The 25,204-nt window shown below is 39.7% G+C and overlaps 1 protein-coding gene across 1 annotated transcript; it reads right to left on the bottom strand.

Moving 5' to 3' along the window:
* Window positions 1-24,466, bottom strand: MSR1 (macrophage scavenger receptor 1). The gene is made up of 8 exons (XM_077816164.1): window positions 24,056-24,466; window positions 21,422-21,608; window positions 19,147-19,227; window positions 14,375-14,455; window positions 12,417-12,496; window positions 11,738-11,828; window positions 1,407-1,589; window positions 1-134 (listed from the first exon to the last, which is right to left on the bottom strand). The coding sequence occupies exons 1-8, from the start codon at window positions 24,464-24,466 to the stop codon at window positions 1-3; spliced, it is 1,248 nt and encodes a 415-aa protein (XP_077672290.1).
* Window positions 24,467-25,204: the final 738 nt, after the last annotated feature.

The raw sequence follows: 25,204 nt of genomic DNA, 5'->3' as shown, positions 1-25,204 counted from the left end.
TTAAACTTTACAAGTGACACCAGCATCTTCATCATGTTTGCAATCTGTCACACCCCAGCCTTTAAATATACAATTTTCAACAGAGGTTTCATAGCCAAAACAAAGAACTTCATCCATCCATATTTGACCAGTACCTGCAATGTTAAGAATAATTTATCTCATATATATTTTAGAAGGATAATTCTTACATGAAACTAAATATTTGTACATCTTATATATAATAACCAGGAATATTGATGGTGGGTATAACATAGTTAAATATAACACTTGACTTAATTTAAAATGCCACAGATTAAATAAATATCCCAGTAAAATTGGTAAAATGGGGTGTGTTAAAGTATTTAAAGGCATCTATTTTTCCCTATAACCAAACTAAGTTGACATCCAAAATCCAGAAACTTGGAAAATATTCTTTGATTGGGAGATAGTTCTAAAATTTTGGGCATTAATTGCAATGGGTCTAATTAATTTAGGTTTCTTTATACAGAGCACACTACCTTGGTTGTGAAATGACTGACCCACTTGGTACCCACTATGAAGCTTAGCTTCACTATTGGAAACATATATTTTTCTTTTCACCAGTGATGTCAGGATTTGAGAAAGTCTGTCATAGACCCTATACTGTGGAAAATTTTCTTCATTTTAAGTGGTGGTGTGCTTGGGTTTTGGAGCTTGAGGATTTGATCTCTCTCTGTGGCTGTCATGAGTGATGATCATGAAGATCACAAAAAAAACCCCATAGATTCCTAGGCGTACAAGGATTTGTTCAAATTATATCTATCACATATATATATGTGTGTGTGTGTGTGTGTGTGTGGTGGGAGAGAGAAATAGTAGTAGTCCTGGGCAGTGGAGGTATGGGGGGAAAACAGTAGAGAAGAAAATAATTTAAAATCTGGTCCATTTTGGTTGTGATTTCTTTGAAAGGCTCTCAGATACTGTGACAATAATTACATTATAACCTTATCTATATGACTGATCACATCAATATGCATTATATAATTGTAATAAACACTTTAAATATAAGTTATAATTATAAAGTTTATTTATATAATCAAAACATTGAGTAAAATGCCATGTTTCGGAGAATACTCCTTGTGGGTTGGACTGACTACTTAACCTGCTGTAGATAAAACAGATGGTTAATTTCTACTTGTCTGTCCTTTTCTCTTAGTAAAACAGTTATTTTATCATTATTTTTTAAATGCACCCTTTAACTTACTTTCCTAAAAATCAGTAGCATGGCTTTGAAAATCCAATTAATTGTATGTATCTTATCTTGCTACTGTTCCATAAACAGTTCTTTAGCTACCCAGCTTTAGCTGTGATTCGGGGGCAGGAGGGTGCATGGGGGGGAGATATAAAGGATACCTAGACTATATGAATTTAAAAATTTGTTTGAGTACCTTGTCCAAAATAGGCACCACTGTGAATTCTAGATGCTGTTGAATACCCCAGACTCTTACAGACCACTGCTCCATCACGAATATCCCAGTGGTCATCACAGATAGTACCCCATTCTCCAGCATGAAAAATCTCCACTCTTCCTTCATTAGGAACATGTCCTCCTACAAGTTGAATACTGGAAGCTGGAGCGGAGAAAATAAAGGTAGGGTCTGATTAGATACAAACTTGATACCATGATTCATACAGGGAATATTTCAGTGGGTTTCAGTCATATGTAATAAAGAGTTACAATGCAGGCATGGAGGTCAGGAGTTGGGGGTGCTGTCACTGCTCCTGAAATTCACTGTGTGACACTGTGGAATCAGTTAGCCTCTTTATGTCTCAGTTTCAAAACCTGTAAAATGAAGGATAATATTTGCCTAACTCAATGAGTTGCTGGGCAATTTGAATCATTGATGCCTTTGTAGTCCTTGGATGGAATCTTATAGAAGTGTAAAGTATGACATCACCATTTGCCGATGAAAATGTAGAATTGCAAATGCTTCTTGCTAATCTTCTTACAATGGATTTCCATGATCTTTGTTAATTTGGGTACAGTACTATGTATGTGGTTGAGCTACTTGCAATTGGTGTAGTTCAAGTATCCATACTATTAGATCTGTCAACTGCCTTTGATGCTGCTGATCTATGAGGCTTTGTCAATTCACCAGTGGACATTGTTGCTCTGTTCCTTCCTGTCTGAGTAGTCCCATAGACCAGGCTTGTGCAATGGCTTTTTTCCCCCCTCTCAGGATGCTCTCATTTGGGCTTTCCCTGGGTTCCATTTTGCTACCCATCTTGTGCAATATAAGGCTGTTCAAAGGGTGATTGAGGAGACAGGGAATATGATGTTTTCAGTATGCTGTTGGTGCCTAGCTCCTGGTCTCCATTTTGTCTGTAGGTGCAGCTTAGCCTCCTGTCCAGTGTCTTGTAGAGACTAGGCACAGATGAGAATGCTAACTGGTTGAGGTTTAATCAAGATAAGACAGAAGTGAAATGCATAGGTGAGAGAAAATCCCTTGCTAAGGATTATTTCTGCCCTTCTCATGACAAGTATGTGTTTGTGTTCACAATTTGGAGGTTTGATTAGATTCCCAACTTCTGTTAGATCAGGTAACAGCAAAGAGCAACACAGCTGTTTCCCGCCCCCCCCCCCCCCGATATTCTTGCAACTCTCTCTTGTGCATGTAGACCTTATTACCATTATCTATGCTTTTTTCTCACAAAGATAGCTTACTGCACTGTATTCTACCCAGACCTACACCTTAAATCCAGCTGGAAACTGAAGATGGTGCAAGCAGCAGCTGTGGTAAGCAGTGCCTCCCACATTGCATGTCACATGAGTGTTCCAGGATCTGCATTGGCTTCCTTCTGGCTTATAGGTGGAATTCACAATTTTTGTCTTGAACTAGAAGCCCTGAATAGCTACCTCCTGAGACACTTCCTCACTTACTGCATGATATGACACTGCCAAAGCTGAGAGTGATCCTCATATGAGCATTAATGCTAGGAGGTTTTTTTATTATTTATTTAACACACAGTGCTTGTTCTTTAATGTTAGGGTTAATACTTTCAAGTAACAGTGAAGAGTACTGGGGACCTTCTATTTACTATATGTTCTGCGTTTGTCTTAGCTGGATTTTTTTTTTTTTAGAAACACTATAGAAAAAAATGTTTTTGCCGGAGATGACTTCTTTGGAATCTCAGAACATCATCTTGAGGATAATTCATCTGTTTTATGAAACCACCTCATTAACTCAACCAAAATGAATTATTATTTTACTATGAAGCATTGTGGGCCTATTCATCTATCTTTAGCATGCCGGTAAGGAGGGGTATTTGCAGCATGGTTCACCTCATATTCCAATCTACTCATAAAAGATAGAAGCATGTGCGCCGTAAATCCGTTCAGCTCATAAAAGTGAGAGATTGATAATACTGCTTAAAGGTAGACATAATGTAAACCAGTGGTCTCCAACCTTTTTACGTCCAAGATCATTTTTTGAATTTAAGGGCAACCCAAGATCTACCCTGCCCCTTCTACAAGGCCCCGCCCCTTCCCCAAAGGCCCACCCCACTTACTCCATCCCCCACCCCCACTCTCACTCACTTTCACCAGGAGGGGGTGTGGGCTCTGGGCTGGAGCTGAGGGTTTCGCAGTGTAGGAGGGGCTCTGGTCTGAGCCTGGGGTAGGTGGGAGTGGGGCAGGAGGGGGTGAGGGGTGCAAGCTCTGGGAGGAAGTTTGGGTGCTGGAGGGGGCTGTGGGCTGGGGCAGAGTGTTGGGGTGTGGGAGGGGAGTGTGGGGTGTGGGCTCTGGGCTGGAGCAAAGTGTTAAGGTGCAAGAGGTACAGGGGGATGGGTCTGGGACAGGGGGGTCAGGGCTGGGGCAGGGTGTGGGGGTGCAGGAGGAGGTATGGGGTGCTTGCTCTGGGAGGGGGGTCAGGGCTGGGCCAGAGTATTGGGGTGCAGGAGGGGGTGGAGGTGCTGGCTCTGGGGTTTGGGATGCAGGAGCGGGTATGGGCTGCTGTCTCTGGGAGGGGGCTCAGGGCTGTGGCGTGGGGTGCAGGAGGGGTTTCAGGGTGCTGGCTTCGGGAGGGGGCTCAGGCACTTACCTCCGGTGACTCCTGGTTGGCAGCACAGCGTGGCTGATGCTAAGGCAGGCTCCCTGCCTACCCCATCACCATGCCGCTCCCGGAAGGGGCCAACGCACCCCTGCCCTGCTCTGCAAGCACTAGCTGCTTCCGGGAGTGGTGTGGGGCCAGGGCAGGCCAGGAGCCTGCCTTCGTGTCAGCCACACTGTGCATGTAAACTATCACTGTGTAGGCTTCCTGCCATATGCCATGTAAATGGTATAAAAGGAATCTCATGCAATGCTCCTCAAATACAACTGTTTTATTTAATCCCAAATATGCAGCCTATCAGCTCGCACTGTTCAGTCACAGAGCCAGATTCTCCCCTTGGTTACGCTGTTAAATCTCCAGTAATAGTTATTCTCTTTGTACCCAATGCTTTATAACACAGGAGAATCAGGCCCATAGAGTAGTTACCTGTGATCAGTTTCTATTTCAATCTTAAAGTGACACAGTCTCTTTAAAATGCTGGCTGCAGACTCATTAACCTATGTCCCCATTGTTACAAACATGCTCAGCTGGCCATTCCATATCTAATTCTCTTACACTTGCTCCAATTTCTTTTTAGATATTATGTAGTACAGTTCAATTGTAACTGATGACTTGGCTCAAGGTTTTTGCTTGCATTCACATCACTGGATCCTTCTTAGTAAGGCTTTTCCTGGTTATTGCATCATATTGGACTGTTTTGAACTAGACTATAAATGCCAACACAAGGTTCAAGGCAGTGGAGAATCTGTCCTGTGGCCGCTATCTATTGTATACAGCGGTCATCTTTTTTGAGTATAGAGTCTTCATGCAAGACTGCAAACCATCCAGAATGCGAGAGACATCTGAGCATGGGGGTCAGAGAGAGCCCAGGTGAAACCCATGGTTTCCATGTGGTTAGAAGAGATTGGATACTAGTCTGTCTGTGGCATTGTCTAAGAAAAATGAACCTGAGGAATTCCAGTCTTATGCTGACCCAAAGGTCCATGAGCACTTCCAACCAATAAGCAAGTTCTTTATCTGGACATCTGTAAATCACTACAAGTCTTAGGCTTTATTTCTGGTTTCATGGAAATCATATGGATTTTTGTTTCTAGAGTGAGGCACATGAAGTTGGAGGGGAACAGGCGCTGCTACTCCACTTCCTTTAGGCACGTTCTGGAATCTTTCCAGGATTATGTTGTGCTAAGTGGACTGGATGAACTAGAATAAAGTCGAAGGTGACATTACACTACAATGGGCCCCACATTACAAGAAGGATGTGGAAAAATTGGAAAGAGTCCAGCGGAGGGCAACAAAAATGATAAGGGGACTGGAACACATGATTTATGAGGAGCGGCTGAGGGAACTGGGATTGTTTAGTCTGCATAAGAGAAGAATGAGGGGGAATTTGATAGCTGCTTTCAACTACCTGAAAGGGGGTTCCAAAGAGGATGGATCTAGACTGTTCTCTGTCGTAGCTGATGACACAACAAGGAGTAATGGTCTCAAGTTGCAGTGGGGGAGGTTTAGGTTGGATATTGGAAAAACTTTTTCACTAGGAGGGTGGTGAAACACTGGAATGCTTTACCTAGGGAGGTGATGGAATCTCCTTCCTTAGATATTTTTAAGGTCAGGCTTGACAAAGTCCTGGCTGGGATGATTTAGTTGGGGATTGGTCCTGCTTTGAGCAGGGGGTTGGACTAGATGACCTCCTGAGGTCCCTTCCAACTCTGATATTCTATAATTCTATGATTAAAACAGGTCTCCCAGAAGAACTGGGTGACTCATCCAAAATCGGCTCCCCTCTGCAGGTAGGATCTACTCGTCTTACCCCATTAAAATTTAAATGGAACTGGGATTTGGTATCTATCACAGCACAGATCTTCCTGTTAACCTTTGTGAAAACATAAGCTTTAGTCATTCAAATCAGTCAACAACTTTTTCTAAGTATTTGAATCTCTCTCTATTAGTTCATGGCATCACTAAATATAGAATTAGCCCACGCTGTATGCTAAGCTATTACTGTGTGATGACTTAACTCCATAGATAAATGTCACAGCATGGAAGAAACCAAAGGATGCTGATTTAAGCTTTCCCTAAACCCTTTTTCTTTTGAAGATTTCTTTACGCAGCAAGTCAAGACATTTGTATATGGATCACAAAACACTGAACAAGGCAGGTGCTATAATTAGATACTTTGAGATTTTCTAAGTGCATGTTCCAGAGAGGTGACACAAGTCAGACATTAAACTGCAGGATATGAATTAGTGACTTTTCCCACCACCATACTGTGAAAGAAAATCATCCAATTACCATACTCTTAAAGATTTTAATAAAAATTTTGTAATTGCATTTTTCAGGATAACATTTTGCATTGCAAACAAATTGATTTAAACTCTTTTAGACCATATTTTAATTACATACTTTCCTTTATTTGATTATTAATATTTTGGTATTGAACTATACATAAAAAATAAACAAGGAAATACACACAGCCAAATCTGAAATCAGATGTTGCACAGAACTTCCAGAGCAGTCTATGGAGGTTTGAATTTGGATCAATTCTAGGATCAGGTGCTTAAATAAAAGGTTAACAAAAATGCTGTGACTTGATGATCCTCACCTTCTGCCTCCCCCAGTGTATATGTATAAATCCAGAGATTAAAAAAAACCTGGATTGTGTTTTTTGATGTGTGAGCTGTTTGTTGCTAACTAAGGCCCCAGTCCTGCAATCAGATTTGTGTAGCCAGGTTCCTGCACCCATGAGGAGTCCAGTTGAAGTCTGCCCATTCTCCCTCCCTCCTATCTCCCCTGTTCTGCTCCACACATTAAAGAGAAGTCCTTGTGCTCTCCTGAAAGGAGGGACTGTGATTCTACCTAGCCTTTATATGGGCCACGCAAGCACAGGGGGCAGCTCCGCACTCCCTTTCCTACCTATGATCTAGCTCTTAGTAATTATTTATCTAAAGTATTAAAACTAATTACAGGTTTCAGAGTCGCAGCCGTGTTAGTATGTATCCACAAAAAGAAAAGGAGTACTTGTGGCACCTTAGAGACTAACAAATTTATTTGATCATAAGTTTTTGTGAGCATCTGATGAAGTGAGCTGTAGCTCACAAAAGCTTATGCTCAAATAAACTTGTTAGTCTCTAAGGTGCCACAAGTACTCCTTTTTTAAAACTAATTAGTGACCACTAAAGCTTTCCTTTAAAAGGCAAGAAGAATCCCTTCTGTTGTTCAGATTCCAGAATTACAAACTACTTCAATTTTGACAAACACCCTGATATTGGAGGTCCCTAAATCTCCTTGTAGTGTAACATCTTCAATATGTTTTATTTTTCTGTTGTCTTCAGGTTCTTATACCGCTCCCATGATCTATAAGACGTCTCACTGGCAGTTTTTGGGTATCATGTTTTATCCTGCGTTTACAATAATGTTTTGTTTTATTAGTCTGACATTTTTGTCCTGTCCTCTGTTGATGGCTTCTGCCCTCTGCTATGAAATCTGTTCAGGGTCTTTTGCTCACACACAACTCCCCCACCCCTTTATTTATAAGGTCTACTCTAATACTCAGACTGTGACACCTGGATTTGTGATCTGGTAAGAGGTCACCTCTCTCTTGGGGTTTTTTCCTCAAATGACCTTGGTTAGACTCCTACATTTTCAGTGTTCTTGCTTCCAAGTTCTGGTTTATTGTTTAATGTTCCATGTCATACTGAACAGTCACTTCTTAGCCTTATGACACATTAGCCTGCATTGTGGATGGGGAAACAAAAATGGCTAAAGGACTTTCCTGTCCCTTCCCCAGGAACCTTTCCTCCAAATCTGAATTGAACTTTTTTTGGAAGTTTCAGATATGTTGGTTAACTTTTTAATATTTATTTTAGCTTTGTACTTATGGGTTTTGGCTGAGATCAGATTGGAAGCAACAAAATACCATGGGCAAAGTCTGATCTCTCTCAATCTCCAGATCAACTTTGGCTGGATTTGCATAAGAACAGGCTTGTCCCCCTGAGATTTCCAGTCTTTACGGATTGTTTCTGATTGGTCTATGACAAAAGCTGTTCACATGAGATTGCCAGCCCAGTTTTGCAGATCTAAGAATTTCATATAGTTCTGAGTGCAGGGTGCTTATACAAGCCAAAACCAAAATGAGGACAACATCATGTACCACATTATGTGAACTTTGTGTGACAGATTAGGAGCCGCTCTGTAATAATTTATGAGTATTGTATGTTGGCCTGGTTATTGGGCTGTTTATGTATGAATAATATTGGAGGGCTATCTGAAAAAAAAAAAACCAAGCAGGAGGGAACAAAAAAAACAGATAAGCCATTTCACTGCAAACGCTTGAGAGCTGTAAAGAGAACATGCCCAGACAGGAAATGGCCCAGGAATACCATGGGGGAGTTTAAAAAGGAACTCTGAAGAAAGAGCGAGGTAGTTGTTCAGGGGAGCCAGAGAGACACTGGAACCCACTGGGAGTGTCTGAAGAAGTTAGGCCTGGCTAGGTTATCGACAGAGAATGGTAAGCCAGTGGGTAAGATAGACATGCATATAGACTGTTTTTAAAATTCTCTCTCAATACTTTGTTCCTACTGTGAAAACAAACTGTAGTTTGTTTTAAGAAGGCTGTTTTGTCACTAGATGCCACTGCTCACTGGTTCTTGAAAGGAAGAACTGCAGGTGTCTGAATTCAGTTGGACCTGTAGGGTAAGAACTATAGATACACCAGGAACTGTAGTCCAGGGCCTGATCTCAGAGTAGAATTGTGTGATTCCACCCTCGGACAGGTAAAAGCCTGAGGCATGAAGGGTGTACACAGAGAGACTAGGAAGGGGACAGGTTACTCTGTAACTGTGACATTTTGTACCATCAGAGTGGCACAAACAGGATCCCAGCAGTGGAATCCCTATCTACAATGGAGCTAGTGTAACTACTTGTTGCCTCCTGCTTCTGACCCCTGTCAGTATAGATGACATGTAGAGCAGGGAGGAGCTGGGTTCTGGTGATCCCTGGCTGACACAATTGCCCCTGCTGATGTTAGGGTAAGCAGTCAATTAAAACAGTATTAAGTACTAAGATTCCTCTAATTTATGCCAGCGGACAGTCTAGCTCCCTGCAAACACAAGGATTGGAGGAATACAGAAGTGACGTACTTTTGTCCCACCCTCAACCTCATCCTGCAACGAGCACAGCTTGGCTGACACGTGGATTGGTTTAAACTAGCTATAAAGGCTCCATTTCCAGTTGGGTGAGAGGTTCCAGACTTCTTGTGCAGAAACATACCTGTCAGCCCAAGGAGAAACAAAGGCTATGCTTGCTGAATCTACATCATGAAAATACTGACCCTGAAAATAAATTAGGCAAGACCCATTACTGAGACTGTAGGTTAGAGGTTCCAGCCAGATGGCATAAATGAATTATCCTCTGTACAGTAAATCGGTCAATAGGAGCTAGTTGTGGAGGTTTGTTGTTAATTGAGTGGGTATATTCTTTACAAAGGTAATCAATCTGAGTAAATAAAGCAAGGTTTAAAATTGCTTTTCTGCTTGAAATGAAATCCTTGTAGAAACAGTTGGGGGTGAGAGGTATTTTGCAATGTTACAAGCTTATATTTGATGTTTGCACTACAGTGCAAGAGTATGGTTATATTTCAAAATAGATTGTATTCCACCATTTGATTCTCAGTCGCTGAAATATGAACAGAAGTACAGATTGCTCTTAATCACTTTAACTTTATGCTTTTGAGTGGAATGTGTGGTCTTATTTGACTAACCACAACTTATATTCTGAATGTCTCTCATTCTCTTATTATTTTAAACTGTCTTGGAGATTTAAAAAAAAAATCCTATCACTGAATCTCATTTTATCTTTGTTTAAAAATGGACAGCAAGGAAAGTGCCGGTAGTTCTCCTTGCTTTCTACAAGGAAACAGAAATTGGTGTTTGATCTTAAGGGTGAAACAAGCTTCTGCATTTAAATAAAATTCTATTTGAGTAATTTCATTTCAGTATTTGATTGCATTATTTCTATAAACCCTTATAGCCATGTGCTCCTAATCTTCGGATTGCGCTAACTGGCACTGTGGGGCCAACGTGGTACAGGGACAGGCCACTTTATAAAGGTGATTTAGAAGCATTTCTGTCATGGCGTGGGATCTGGCATATTATTTGTACTTGATATTTGACCAACTTTATTTAGAGCAAACAGAATACTAGTCTGAGCCTTTGTTCAAAGTAATGTAAGCCTGGTAATAAATACAATGATTTCCCACCCAGAGAACTGCCAGAGGTGCAGTTTAAACTCCCAAACACCAGGTGAAAAAAAAATTGCATGTTTGCAATTTGGATAATGTGAGAATCTTACAGAAAGAGATCAATGGTTTTAGTATGAAACAATATCATCAGTCCTCACTCTTACCTACTCTTTAGCAGCAGTTGCCAAACCATCTAATGACTAAAATTCCATGCTTTTCTGTTATTTTAACTTAATCACATTTTATTTTTCTCAGTTATTTCTGTTGGATCTTTCTGTCAATGCTCAAAGGTTTTTTTCACACAGAACACTAAATAAATAGAAAAGGAGTACTTGTGGCACCTTAGAGACTAACCAATTTATTTGAGCATGAGCTTTCGTGAGCTACAGCTCACTTCATCGGATGCATACCGTGGAAACTGCAGCAGACTTTATATATACACAGAGAATATGAAACAATACCTCCTCCCACCCCACTGTCCTGCTGGTAATAGCTTATCTAAAGTGATCATCAGGTTAGGCCATTTCCAGCACAAATCCAGGTTTTCTCACCCTCCACCCCCCCACACAAATTCACTCTCCTGCTGGTGATAGCCCATCCAAAGTGACAACTCTTTACACAATGTGCATGATAATCAAGTTAGGCCATTTTCTGCACAAATCCAGGTTCTCTCACTCCCTCACCCCCCTCCAAAAACCCACCCCCATACACACACAAACTCACTCTCCTGCTGGTAATAGCTCATCCAAACTGACCACTCTCCAAGTTTAAATCCAAGTTAAACCAGAACATCTGGGGGGGGGGGGGTAGGAAAAAACAAGAGGAAATAGGCTACCTTGCACTTTAGATAAGCTATTACCAGCAGGACAGTGGGGTGGGAGGAGGTATTGTTTCATATTCTCTGTGTATATATAAAGTCTGCTGCAGTTTCCACGGTATGCATCCGATGAAGTGAGCTGTAGCTCACGAAAGCTCATGCTCAAATAAATTGGTTAGTCTCTAAGGTGCCACAAGTACTCCTTTTCTTTTTGCGACTACAGACTAACACGGCTGTTACTCTGAAACTAAGTAAATAAACTATTGTGTTCAGTTCCATTGAGATCTGCCATGTAGGCTCCAACTGAATGGAGCTCAGCGTTCCGAGTGTAGATCTTGGTGGATATCCATATGACTAAAGCCACAAAACAGTTTGACACACTTTTTGACATTTTTTTGTTCCAGAAAGGGTCGGTACTGGATTAATGGAGTCACTGTAGGTCAGGACTACATTACAGAGCCAGAGCTTTGCATGTAGAAGCCTGCATATTGCCTGCCCACATTAAGTCCAGCGGCACGTTTTTTTCTTACAAGAACACTTACCAAGTTAAGTAAAGAGAAAAAAACAGAAAAATACATGCTCTTTAAATCAAATAACTATTTAAGTGTTACTTACATATTGCAATGGTGCTGCTACTTCCGCTTTTGTCTCCTTTCTCCCCTTTTGGCCCTAAATCAGTTGTGTGTGTGGAGAAGATAAAAAAGACCTGTATTAGTAACAATATTTATGTGAAAAATTCATTGAGAGGGTCAAACAAGGGAGATTTCTGAAAGGGACTTTTTTACCAGCTCTCAGGACTTGAGTAAGCCAATCTGGTGCCCTAGGTACATCCCCACATAGCACTCGCTGTGGGCCCGTATGGCCCCCGTTCCTCCAGGAAAAGCTCTGTGCACAGCTATCAGGATATTACCACGAATCCTCTTAGAGGAGACTGGAGCTCCCTCCTTTCCCAGACTACCATTGCTTCTCTTTTCAGTCAGTCCCAGAGAAGGAGGACTTAACGGTCACCCACCTATGCAAAAGACTCTGAGAGTGCAAAAGACTATACCTCCACAGCAGAGTCACTGTCACTGGTTAGTGGCATCAAAAGCTCTCCCACACCACCCCCAATTGAGTCTTCTGCTCACATGGTTGCAGAGGAGCTTGACATGGCAGTAAGTTTCTACAGTAATATCTCATTAGGCTGAATGGATGGTTCATACCTCAGATATTTTTTTCTGGCTGTTTGTAGACTCAGACTTTTTAGACCAGTGAAAAACCAGACATGATGTACTGATGTAAAATAGTGACTTACACTGATGGAGATAACTTTGGTTTGCAACCCAGGTAAAGCTACATCTCTCCCTTTCACTCTACCCACAGCATCCACAACATCTGAAGAAAAAAGATGTTTTGTTTTTTCTTAGGGAGGGGAGCTCTCAGGCCAAGCACCCAAACCCTACCACTGACAGAGCAATTTCAGTTTTTGGGATTATCCTTAGTGTACAATAGTGATTTGGTTTCTTCTGGGTTTGATTTTCCTGAAGTTTCTACAATGATTTAATTTACGTGTAAAACTTCTCAGGAACAGGGAAGCTATTTGTGAATATTGGTACTGCATGTTAAGAAAATTAAATTTAAAGATAAAAATTCATTCAAAATAACATTGTGACCAAAAAAAATCCCTCAAAATAAATGCATAACTGTGGATAACACTAGCCACATTTCCAGTGAACTTGTGGTCAAAAATGCCTACTTGAGAAGTACAAAAATAGGAACCTGCAGTTAGCCTCCTAAATCCTTTCTAGATACCGAAATAAGTGACTTGATTTTCAGAAATGATGAACACTCAGCAACCTTCCTGTTGGCTCCATGTACATGTATTTATGGAGCAGCATTCTCAACTAAGTCCATATGATAATGGCTTGCATTAGTATTTAGTGTACTAGTGCATATAGTTTTATGTACAAATAAAAAAGTAATCAGCTTCCAAAAAATTAAAATAAAATAAAAAATAGTTCTGATTCTTTGTGTTTCCTTTTTATGTGGCTCTTTTCTTTCTCCCTCTTCATTCTTTTGTAACTCTTTCCCCTTTTCTATAATGTCCCTTTCCTTCACTGTGCTATTTGTCATTTCTTATATAAAGAGACTTGTTGTGGTGTAAAGGAAACAGTACCTAATTTATCATAATTGTCTACATGTAGTAAGGCAGAGCACTCACCGGAGTGGTGCCTCCTGCTGGTCATTCCGGGAATTAGCTCGTCCAGCTCAGGAGCGCCCTCCTCTGGCTGGTTTCTTACCCTCAGTTACCTGCCCTGTTGTCTCCACCACCTCTGGCCCCATGTGCCTCCTGGACCCCAGAGTTCCTTACCTTGGGATGCTGCCCTCCCACACACTGGGTCTCCCCTCCCAGGGGAACCCCAACCCCTATACCACCTTGCCTCAGTGGCTACTGCCAATCATCATCTAGGGGCAAACAGCAGTCTGAAATTGCCCCTTCTCTCAGGGGCAAATTGCAGTCTGAAATTGCCACTCATCGACTTGCTGCATTTTCTTGGCCTGGCTGCTTCCCTGCAGCCCTAGTACCTCCTCAGGCTTTGCTGCAAGACCTCAGCCTGGGAGGTCACCAGGCCAGAGCTCCCCAGCTCAGCCTGCCCTTTCTCAGTACTGCTGTGTTCCAGGTATCCCTATCTCCACCAGACAGCTAGGTCCTTCTTATTCCACTGCTACAGCAAGACTGACTTCCTTCTCCCCAGGAGCCCTTCTTATATTGACCCAGTCAGGCCCTGATTGGCTGCCTCAAGATTGCTTGTGATTGGCTCCCCGGGGCAGCCCTTTAACCCCTTCCAAACCAAAGCAGAGTCACTGATGTGCCCCTTATACAAATGTCAAGAACGGGTTAGTTATCGTACAGGGGTCCTACATTGAGGGAATCCCCAAACAGCTGTTTAAGTTGGCCTTCTACCTACTTTGTGCTGCCAGAGTGGTGTAAATCAGATGGCTCAGGGCTGTAGTATGCCCCATGATCTTTCTTTTTATAGTACTTTATATTTTATAGCTGACTAGAGGAGGGGAAAGCATTGTGCAATTGAGGGCCATAGTTACTTAAGCTTTGCCATCCATCCTGAGGAGAGAGAGATTTTTGAGATGAATGATCAGGTCTGATCTTATCAAAGAATTCTGCTGGGATCATTTTAAATCCAGTCAGGACAAATACCTCAACTTGAATGTCTTGTCTATATTGCTATTAATTGCTTGCTATAATCACTATACCTGGAATTCCCTTTGATCCTTTTTGTCCAGGATTTCCAGGACGACCTTGTTGTCCAGCTTCCCCTTTGGCTCCAGGGAAACCTAGCAAAACCAGAGAAATGAATTAGTGCAAGTCTGAATATTACAGATCAAAATCACTGTTGTATACTCTCTAGGCTATTATCTAAATCATTGATGAAGATATTGAACGAACCAGACCCAGAACCGATCCCTATGGGACGCCACTGGATATGCCCTTCTGTCATAAATATAAAGGGAAGGATAAACCCCTTTAAAATCCCTCCTGGCCAGAGGAAAAATCCTCTCACCTGTAAAGGATTAAGAAGCTAGGATAACCTCGCTGGCATCTGACCAAAATGACCAATGAGGAGACAAGATACTTTCAAAAGCTGGGGGAGGGAAAAACAAAGAGTCTGTCTTTATGATGCTTTTGCCGGGGACAGAACAGGAATGGAGTCTTACAATTTAGTAAGTAATCTAGCTAGATATGTGTTAGATTATGATTTCTTTAAATGGCTGAGAAATTAAGTTGTGCTGAATAGAATGGATATTCCGGTCTGTGTGTCTTTTTGTAACTTAAGGTTTTGCCTAGAGGGATTCTCTATGTTTTGAATCTAATTACCCTGTAAGGTATTTACCATCCTGATTTTACAGAGGTGATTCTTTTTTACTTTTTACTACTTCTATTAAAATCCTTCTTTTCAGAAACTGAATGCTTTTTCATTGTTGTTAAGATCCAAGGGTTTGGGTCTGTGGTCATCTGTGCAAATTGGTGAGGATTTTAACCAAACCTTCCCCAGGAAGTGGGGTGCAAGGGTTGGGAGGATTTTTTGGGGAAAGACATTTCCAAACAACGCTTTCCTAATAAAAATAAACCCAGATAAACGTTTGGTGGTGGCAATGGAAGTCCAAGGGCAAAGGGTAAAATAATCTGTACCTTTGGGGAAGTTTTAACCTAAGCTGGTGAAAGTAATCTTAGGAGGTTTTCCTGCAGGTCCCCACATCTGTACCCTAGAGTTCAGAGTGGGGAAGGAACCTTGACACATATCTACTCTCTGGGAAAGGTTTTCCATTGAGTTATGCACCCACCTTATAGTAACTCCATCTAGGTTGTATTTCCTAGTTTGTTTATGAGAAGGTCATGCGAGACAGTATCAGAAGACTTACTAAAGTCAAGATATACCATGTCTAACGCTTTCCCCCACCCCATCTACAAGGCTTGATACACTGTCAGAGAAAGCTAACAGGCTGGTTTGATATGATTTGTTCTTGACAAATCCATGCTGACTGTTATTTATCACCTTATTATCATCTCAGTGTTTGTAAATTAATTGCTTAATGATTTGCTGCATTATCTTTTCAGCTACTGAAGTTAAATTGACTGGTCTGTAATTCCTTGGATCTGTAACTCTACCGTAATTCTTTTCATTTACTATAATGGACTTTGATCAGGCCTTATTGTCAAAGGCTAGATAGCATACTTTCATCACTAGAGCTTAAGAGAGATGGATGTGCTGTGAAAAAGTACACAGTCCAATATCTTATCAGATAATTATATTGTATTAATTCCCATATTAATACCCAAAGAAACTCTGCTGAAAGGATTCAAGTCCTTCAGACACTGAAGGGTTTTCCCAACATTATGCACTTATCATTTTCCTGCATTTTAATATTCTGATTCTACATTTAAGAAAAGCTTTCTCAACCTCTGTCATCTCCCTGTATAATTTGTTTTAAACAATAATAATAATATCTCTTAAGTGTCTCTAAATTAATGCCTAATAGAATATTTTAATAATCACATTCATTCAGCAAAAGAAAATGTTAACGTTTGGTCATCACTCCTGGTTTGTGGACAATTTCTTTAAGGCCTTCACTGTTTTGTATATTCCAGTCAGAATAGTAGCCATATCAGACTTGCCTGCTATTTCAGACAGAGTTATAGCCATTTCTGGTTATTCGTTTACGGCCATGTTTGTTTCCATGACTTCCTTCTTCTCTAGTGTTTTTTACCTGTGCAAACCACCAGATTACTCCCCTCTTCCCCCAATTATATATGGAAAATATATAGAGTTCCTTCTGTTTGGCTCTGTGTTCTTCAACATTGCAAAAACTTGTAGCTCTGCTGTCTCCTGATTACCTTAGTTTAGGATGGGTTCCTGAGATCCAGCTCTCCCCGTTCCTGGCAGATTTCATTAACAAACTAAGTTAGACTATAGGTTCCTAGTTAGTCAACTGGTGTGTGAATTTTAACTGAACTTAATTTCCTGTTTTTCATAGCTAGAAAAGATTATTTTTTTTCTTCCTAATGGCTAGAGCATACAAGATGAACCGATTTTAAATTTCCTTTATTCCTTTTTCAGAGGAAATAGTTTTGGTCTTGGTAGATATTTCAGAAATGTAGAGTTACATCATTCCCACATTATACATTCTTCAGCTGTTACTATCAAGGTCCATATGCTCAGCTGGTATAAATTGTGTAGTTGCATTGAAGTCAATAATGCTAAGCCAGTTAACATCAGTGAAGGTTCTGACCCTTGATTTCATAATACATTTTACAGAATAAATACATAGGTCCAAATTCGCAGCTGGTGTAAATCAACATAGCTCTATAAAACATCAGAGTATTATATAAATTTACACTTTCTGATGACCTGCTCCATAGTTTTTAAGAGATCTAGGAATTCCTATTAATACAAGATCCACAGACTTTAGCTGCTTTTGCCTTGTTAATGATGTATCTGCCTCTGTTTCCTTCCATAATTTCAAATGATCCTCCCTCTTTGTCTTCCTTAAATGAAGTCAATTTTTACAAATGCCAGAGATAAAACTACTTCATACTGTTAGAGATTAATCATCCACGGAAAACAACCTAGTGGACTAAACACTGGTATAGGTTTTAACACTACTATTATAAATTATGTTTATTACAGTAGTGCTTAAGGACCATCCAAGAATGGGGCCCCAATGTGCTAGGTACTGTACAGATGGAGTAGGAGAGTTTTCAATGTACTGGTGTTTTCATGCTCTGACACGTAAACATATTCAGTCATAAACCATGCTTGAGCCATGTGCAGACCTCCCATTAACATCACTGAAAGTCATAGATTATTACTGTTACATCATTCATATAACAAGTTACTGTAATTGTTAAAGTAGATGGGTCAAGTAGGCAGGTATTCAGAGTTAGTACTCTGGGAAACATTATTGTTGAAAATAATCAGAAGACACTTTTTGTATCATTTGTAGTTGTTTCTGTGGTTTTCCAAATTAAGCCAAGGCCAATCTGTGTGATCAGTGCAATCTAAGAGACTTAAAAAGTTCATTTTCACACTTTATTTACAAGAATCTCTTTTGCCTTGCCCCTCATCTTCCAAAAAAAACAAACCAAAACAAACAACAACAAAAGGTAAAATATTGGTGCTTTTCATTTTGCAAACGTAAAGTTTAGGAACAGCTGAAAAAGATGGTCCCAAAATGAAACCATTTGCAAGTTGTCATCCAGACTGACCTTTTATGGTTGAGTTATAAAGCTTTGACGATAGTAGTTTATAATGGAAATGCTGACAGAGCCTTGATAATAGCAAAGGTTGTGGACTTTGATATAATACTGGTTACTTCCCTTGCTCATGACATTAATGCACTATTGTCAAGATCCACAGATGTGCAATCATGTAAACTGACTCTTCAAGATAAAGCTAATCTGGCAGAATATTCAAGGACAAGGAATCCCCATAGATAGGCTTTCAGCTGATGCATTAGTTTCTTAAGCAAAATGATCAGAAGGACAGTCAGGAACCAAACTTTTGCTTTTAAACTTTTAAACTAATTAAACTTGGACTGGTCAATACATTGATCAGGGATGGAAAGAGATTTACGTAATTAAAGATGATGAAAATAATGTAGTGCTACATATTTGGGCTTTTTCTAGCTTCATGAGATGATATGCAAAGTAAAAAACACATCGTCCTGTATACAGTCCTTGCTTTGAAACACTACCCGGGTTTTTGTGATACTTATGAGGAATTAAGAGCCAATTATTTTACTCACTGTCTTCTCTTATTCTTTTAGAAGGAAATAATATTTCCCTTTATCTTCTTTAATTTCTAAAGTTTATTAATTATGTTATAGATTTTAGCAAATAAAACATATAGAAAAATGGTAAAAACCAAGACTTGCTCCAAATAAGCTACATACAGTTGCTGACAGCAAAGGTGAAAGTGAATTTGTATTCTACTCAGCATTTAAATTCACATCCAGTGAGTTGAAACAGATCTATTCCAGTACATCACTAGAGAAATAGAATCCAGCTAGAGTCTGTCTGATATTTATGTAGTGTATTTCTCCGAATCTGTTGGGTTTTCTTTTAAAACACACACGCGCACACACACACACAAGATGTAGCCTATTGGCGATTTTTGTTTGTTTTTGTGGTTTTAAAATGAAAGGATTTATCTTCATCTAAGACAAAAAAAATAAGCAAAGTCAAGTGTTCAATATGTGATAGATACCACCAACATACAGTTATCAAGCTGGTTGCACCAGTTATTAGGCATCTGGGAAGATTGTTCAGCAAGCTAATCTGAACTAAATACATATAGAATAGTTCATATTTTCTGAATTTAAAGCAAATCTTTTCTGTACAATAGGGTTTAGATTTCAACAATTAACCTTTTACCTGGGACTCCACATGATCATAAGCGTGACTTTATTGAGTATCCAGTACGTGCACCTTGTTCCCAGGATTATTCATTATATGACAGCCAACGTACCTCTTAGCCCATGAACTCCTTCTACGCCTTGATCTCCTCTGACACCTTTATCACCTTTCTCTCCTTTGGGCCCAGGAGGACCTTTAAAAAAATTGGACATGATACACCATTACTGTAAATCATGAATTTATTACATACGCGAAAGGATAGGCTTATCATTTTTCATTAGCAATATTCAGAAAAAGACCAATCTGCCATTGTGGTGGTTCAACCACCATAACACTGATAGGGATACTACTGCATGCAAGTGATAGAAAACAAAGTATAGCCCCCATTTAGGACCCTTAACCAAAGACCTAGAGGTTGGAGTTTCTAAAACCTTGATTCCTGAAACACAGAAGGTCATGTTTTGGTGGAATGCAGAGGAAAAGAACTAAAGGTGAGGGAAGAGGATGAAAATGAAACAGCATAGATACTTTATGCAATTGAGTGAAAAAGTGCACTGTCATAGCAATATTCAAAGCAACATATAAAATGTATTTATTAAAATGATGCCTAAAGAATTCAACAGAGAGGATATAATAAAAAGGAGGAAAGCAACTACATGATCTTTGAAAAACATTTTACTCCATTGTAAATGCTTAGGTTTCTTTCTAAAAGTACAAACTGTTCAGTTTTCAAAAAATGGGGAAGATAATTACTTTTTTATCATATGTTTTCAGCGTAAAATCTGATACTTGTATAACTCAACTGCAATAATAAATATATAAGAAATTAGACTGGTTCTTATTGGAACCAGTCTGAGAATGTATGTTTGACATTGCATGCTGCAGGTTCACAGTAGCAAACTGTAGGGTTAATTTGGTTAGGTTTATTTTCTGTTTTGGAAGACTAAATTAACCCTGCAGTTTGCTACTGTGAACCTGCAGCGTGCAATGTCAAATGCACATTCTCACACTGGTTCCAATAAGAACTAGTCTAATTTCTTTAATGCTCTAACAGTGTCAACATCATTGCAGGACCTTGTTACGTTATTGACATAACCAACCAGAGCAACACAAAACATTTGCAATACTAAACATTACCATTAGATGGGCACATTGTATATTATTCATGTTAGTGTTACACCATAATAGGTGGTTTTGTTATGACAAGAAACATGAAATCGAGATTTGGATTTTTTTTAAACTGAAAAATTTAAAGTATTTTTTCTTTTGTTTCAGTGAGAATTTGAAAAAAAAGTTTGATCTCATGAGAAAATAGTCTGGAAAAATGTTTATTTTTTCTGCTTGTTCTTTGATCATGCTTTCATCTACTTCTTGATAATTGTTTCTTGCTTTGTCACATTAATTGTCTCTCTCAAGAACAATCAGTTTACAGACCCTGATGTGACAATTATCCTCATCATCTTCATTTGGAGTTATGGGAAGTAAAGTTAAAAGAATGTGCAGTCCAATGTGTACCTATAATTGCATTTTTAATCTACAAATTTAATTGTATAACTTTCCATTTATTCAAGACCAACACTCTCTGAAAAATACTTAAGTATAAAATTGAGAAAAAAATCCAGACAGTCATGGACATTTAGTTCCCTTGGCAAATAGTCAGAAAGAATGACATTTAGGTCATTATCCTGCATTGAGGAGCATGGGGGTGGATCTCCATTGAAGTCAAAGGGTGTCTGCCAAGTTTCAGAAGTTAGTGCATGACGTTCTCAATGCAGAATCTGGCCTTCAGCAATCTCTGAGTCTGACTCATCACAGCGATGTTCCAGCTTTTTCTTGTTGTAACACCATTGAAATCAAAGGACTTACACATATGTAAAACTGGAATAACACAATGGCGAATCAGTGAGATTCACAAAATGAATAGACATTTATATAAATAAATAGCATCTCATGAATCAGCTTAAGTCTGAGCAGTTCTCATTCTTCAGGGTTCATCAGCAAGGGTTAGGAATGAATTTATGAGGTAGCATTGCCTCATTAGTCAAATATGAAGCATCCATCATATGCCACTGCTGGTATGGAATAGATGGACCATTATTCTATTTTGCTACTTCAATTCTAATCTTGCTAATAATTATTACCTACTTCAGCCTGTAAACACAAATGAGCATAACACTAAATTCATGAATAAGTGTTTGCAGGATTGGAAGCTATGGGAATTGACATTGCTGGAGAAATATGTCCTCTATTTACCACAACAGCACGTACAGGATCAGGAGTTACAGTGATAGCTTCCCTTATCTGTTTAATCCCTGTCCTTTCTTGTCACTTATGATAACTCTTAAATATTTTAACCGATTCTTATTTTAAGAACCACCAGAAATTACCTTGCACTAATGTAATATTCCTTAACGCTACTGAATGCTCCCAGTCTTTTAATCTGAGGTCATTTGTGATATTATTCAAAAGTTTCACTTCGCCTTTAATTTCTTGCTCCAGATTGCTTTGTTGTTGTTTTATGGTAACAATGGTTGCTGATGTGTTGTACCAATTATCCCACAGGTTTGTGATATCCTGTAAAAATATATTAGCATCATTAGGTATTTCATTCTAACACTGATGGTCCGAGACCTTACTCATTTGAGTAATCCCCTTTATTGTTATTTTTTACATTCTTTGGGATAGACATGGTAAATAAATAAAAGTGAGAAAAGAATCTGCTTGGGAGTAAATAAATTACTCCAGTGAGAAAAGACCATTCCCCTGAGCAAGGTTTGTGCCCCTTATTGATATTAAGATGCATTAGAACTGAAATAATACCTTCTGGCAGTTCAGGATTTCTTGTGCAAATACAGTGTTGTTCAAAACCAACAAGGAGTCCAGTGGCACCTTAGAGACTAACAGATTTATTTGGGCATAAGCTTTCGTGGGTGAAAAACCACTTCTTCAGATGCATCTGAGTGTTGTTCACTTATTTTAAATCAGGTTATTCTTCCCCAGAACAGTATCAAATTATTTTAAACTCTTAGGAGACTACATCAGATTCTTTGCAACCTGACAGAGGTGGCCAAGATACACAATGAAAGGTGGATGGGATTTTCAGAAGTGCTCAGCGTTGGCCTTACTCTGCTCCCATTGAAGTCTATCTCACAAAATGCCATATAAAACTAGGGCTCAGTTCTTCATATAGAGTAGTACTTTCTTTTTTTTTAAAGCAGAGCAGCTCTATGCCATCCCTACTCTGTGGAGGGGACATTTTGGGGAAAAGGGAGTCTCTGGGTATGACTACACTGCAATTAAACACCTGTGGCTGGTCTGAGCCAGCTGACTCAGGTTAAGGGGATCAGGTTAAGGGGATCAGGCTAAGGGACTATTTAATTGTGGTGTAGATGTTTGGGCTCCAAGATTTGGGACCCTCCCACCTCATAAGGTCTTAGAGACTCACCTCAAGCCCGAGTCCAAATATCTACACCACAGTTAAACAGCCACTTAGCCCAAGCCTCATGAGCCCAAGTCAGTTGGCACAGGCCAGTTGTGTTTTTTTAAAGGCAGCATAAACATACCCTCTATGTCCTTGTGATCCTCAACTGCTTTAAGTTATGCTAGGGATCAGCTCATACTCCTGGGAGGCTCTTGAACAGAAGGAATGCAAAGCTGCCTTAAAGCCCCACCCACTGTTCAGTTGCACTGACTGTATCTTGGCCACATCTTAGGATTTTGCCTAGGAAGCGGAAAGTGATTGTGAAGTGTTACCATTATAATTTTGCAGCATTTTGCACACGAGTGAATGACTACACAAAGGGTGTAGTTTAGAATCTGGTCCTTGGTCTTTAACACTTAGTTAAGTACAGTACCTGCATGGTTATGTTTGAAAACTTGCTGCAGAAAGAAGGGTACATTATATTTGTCTAAAATCAATGGTCAATGTCTGATCATTTTTATATTGACTAGTGTACAGGACTGTAGTCACTAGTACATTTTTTCCAAACTGCCCCAGTAACTTGGAAGTAGAATTGGGTGAAATGTTTTGGTTAATATTTTTTTTCCTCTGAAACCTGCAGATTTGGATTGACTGAAACATTTAGTGAATTCAAATCCATTTCACTGAATTGTCTCAGTTGAAAAAACAAACTAAAGTTCTGAAAAAAAATCCTGTTCTGACATTTTTTAAACAAAACGTTTTGATTTTTTTATTTGAAATGACTTTTCACTTTGAAATTTAATTCACTTTTATTTTTAAAAAACTTTTTAAAAGCTTGAAAATGAAGCAAGATGCTTCCTTTCAGGTCAAACAAAATGTTTTGTTTTTCTCCAAATATATATTTTTTTCAAATTTTCAGTTTGCCAAAAAATTTGAAACAGTTTCATTTCGGAACATACCCAAAATGTATTTTTTTAAAAATTTTCCATCAGTTATTTGCAAAGCTCTACTTCGGAGCTTTCTACTATAACTCTCATTTAGAAAAGTGTTTAGGCATTTAGAAAGCTAAGTCCATTGACTTTCAATGAGACTTACATTCCTAAGGGACAGATTTTCAAAGGTCCTTTATTTATGCCCCTAAATATGCAGATAGGTGCCAAGCAGGATTTTTAAAGCCTAAGTCCCATTGGGATGAAAGTAAATGAACAAAATGTTAACCTGCCAACATGATCTCTTTGGGACCGGGTAATTTTTCAACAGGGCGGCCTTCCTTCTGTGGATGAAAATTAGGATAATTGCACTAATTATCTCATGGTCAGGTGCAAATCAGGTAAGTAGAAAGAGGTCTAAGTTGTCTGATTTGCATATGTAGTTCATTTTCCTGGTGCAAAAATATGGGAATGAATGTTAGTAGATACAAATTGCACTTGTAGAAAGAAAAGCTGTTCCCTCTGCCCTTCTGAAAATGTATTCCCAAATTTGTCATAAGAACAACAATCTGACCATCTACACGGCAAAGCTGTTACCTTTTCTTTTGCCAATGGATGGGGGATCCTATCAATGCCTTAAAACTTGTGACAAAATCAATGTAGCTTCCTACCTCTAGCTGTTTAAGGAACACTCCTGTGTATTTATTGTTCCTGTCTTCTGCAGCAGACTGAACTTCAGCTAATGTCAAATTCAGAAACCTAAATGAGGTCTGAATATCTTCTATCAACTTCCGAAGGACTTGCATTGCTAAGGTTGAGGTGTTAATCTGAAGGCCAACCGCCCAGAGCTTTTGTTCAGTTGCTGTGCTTAGATTTCGGAAATGCTCTGACTTTTGGTGAAGGTTCGTTTTCAGCTCTGAAATCTCTTTGGCAATTTGATGTAAAGCTTCAGTATGAGCTATGATGAGTTCTCTCTGCTCCTCTTTTCCTTTTCTTGCTTTGCCAGGACAATCTCCACTGAAGCACCGTTGTATGTTATTCTCACTAACTAGATTAGTGTCATTCTTCAGGTTCTTTTCCATCTCGGATACGTGAACTGAATAAAGTTCCAAGTGAAAATACAAGTGTTATTGCTAGGTTCTTCAATTATTTAATCATGCAGGGTACTGAGATAATTAAATCAATAGATTAAGTATCAAGACTGTATAATTTGTTCTTAAATAAATTATCCAGGGCCTCAGCATTCCTCATATTATGGGTTAAAATTACTTTGTTCCCACAGAATTGGCATGGCATGTGAGATGATAAAAAATTTAAATAAACTCTATTGTAAGAGATCCACATTCACCTGTCTGAGTGTGATCTTATTGTTACCCTGGTCCTTTCTCTTTCTCTCTCTCTCTGTTTTGCCCATCAGTGACCCTAATTTATTGTTTTGTATGTGTTCTTAAACCTCTATCCTGCAAGGACTTCCACATATGGCCATGGTAAGTGCTGCCCAGGGAGCCCGGGCCACTGTGGGGAGGCCAGAACTTTCCACCTGCCCTGGGTGGTGTGCCCTGGGGGGCAGGGACATGGGCCAGGGGCTGCTCTCAGGCACCTCGGCATCCCACCCAGGAGAGATGCAGGGTCCAGGGCTCCCCAAAGAGGTCTAGGCTCCCTGGATGGCTCTTACCATGGTCCGGCTCCAGCTTCCAGCCTGGCTAGGGGGCAGGGGCTTGGGGAAAAGAGGAGGAGCAGGAGCAGGGCCACTAAGAGGGACCATGCCTCATGGTGAGGGGGAACTACGACCCACCTCAGTTCCCACCCTGGGAAGAGGC

The sequence above is a fragment of the Eretmochelys imbricata genome, chromosome 4, assembly GCF_965152235.1.
Source record: "Eretmochelys imbricata isolate rEreImb1 chromosome 4, rEreImb1.hap1, whole genome shotgun sequence".
Classification (NCBI taxonomy): Eukaryota; Metazoa; Chordata; order Testudines; family Cheloniidae; genus Eretmochelys; species Eretmochelys imbricata.
Note: the sequence above shows the minus strand (reverse complement) of the source record. Positions and strands in the feature narration are given on the sequence as shown.

What these genes read in the sequence shown, in the direction of transcription:
- MSR1 (XM_077816164.1), bottom strand. Translation starts at nt 24,466, where the DNA reads ATGGAAAAGAACCTGAAGAATGACACTAATCTAGTTAGTGAGAATAAC. An exon ending in GAATATTACATTAGTGCAAG is followed by an intron (nt 19,228 to 21,421) that starts GTAATTTCTGGT and finishes ATTTTTTTAAAG; the next exon opens with GTCCTCCTGGGCCCAAAGGA. An exon ending in CCAAAGTTATCTCCATCAGT is followed by an intron (nt 11,829 to 12,416) that starts GTAAGTCACTAT and finishes TTACTAATACAG; the next exon opens with GTCTTTTTTATCTTCTCCAC.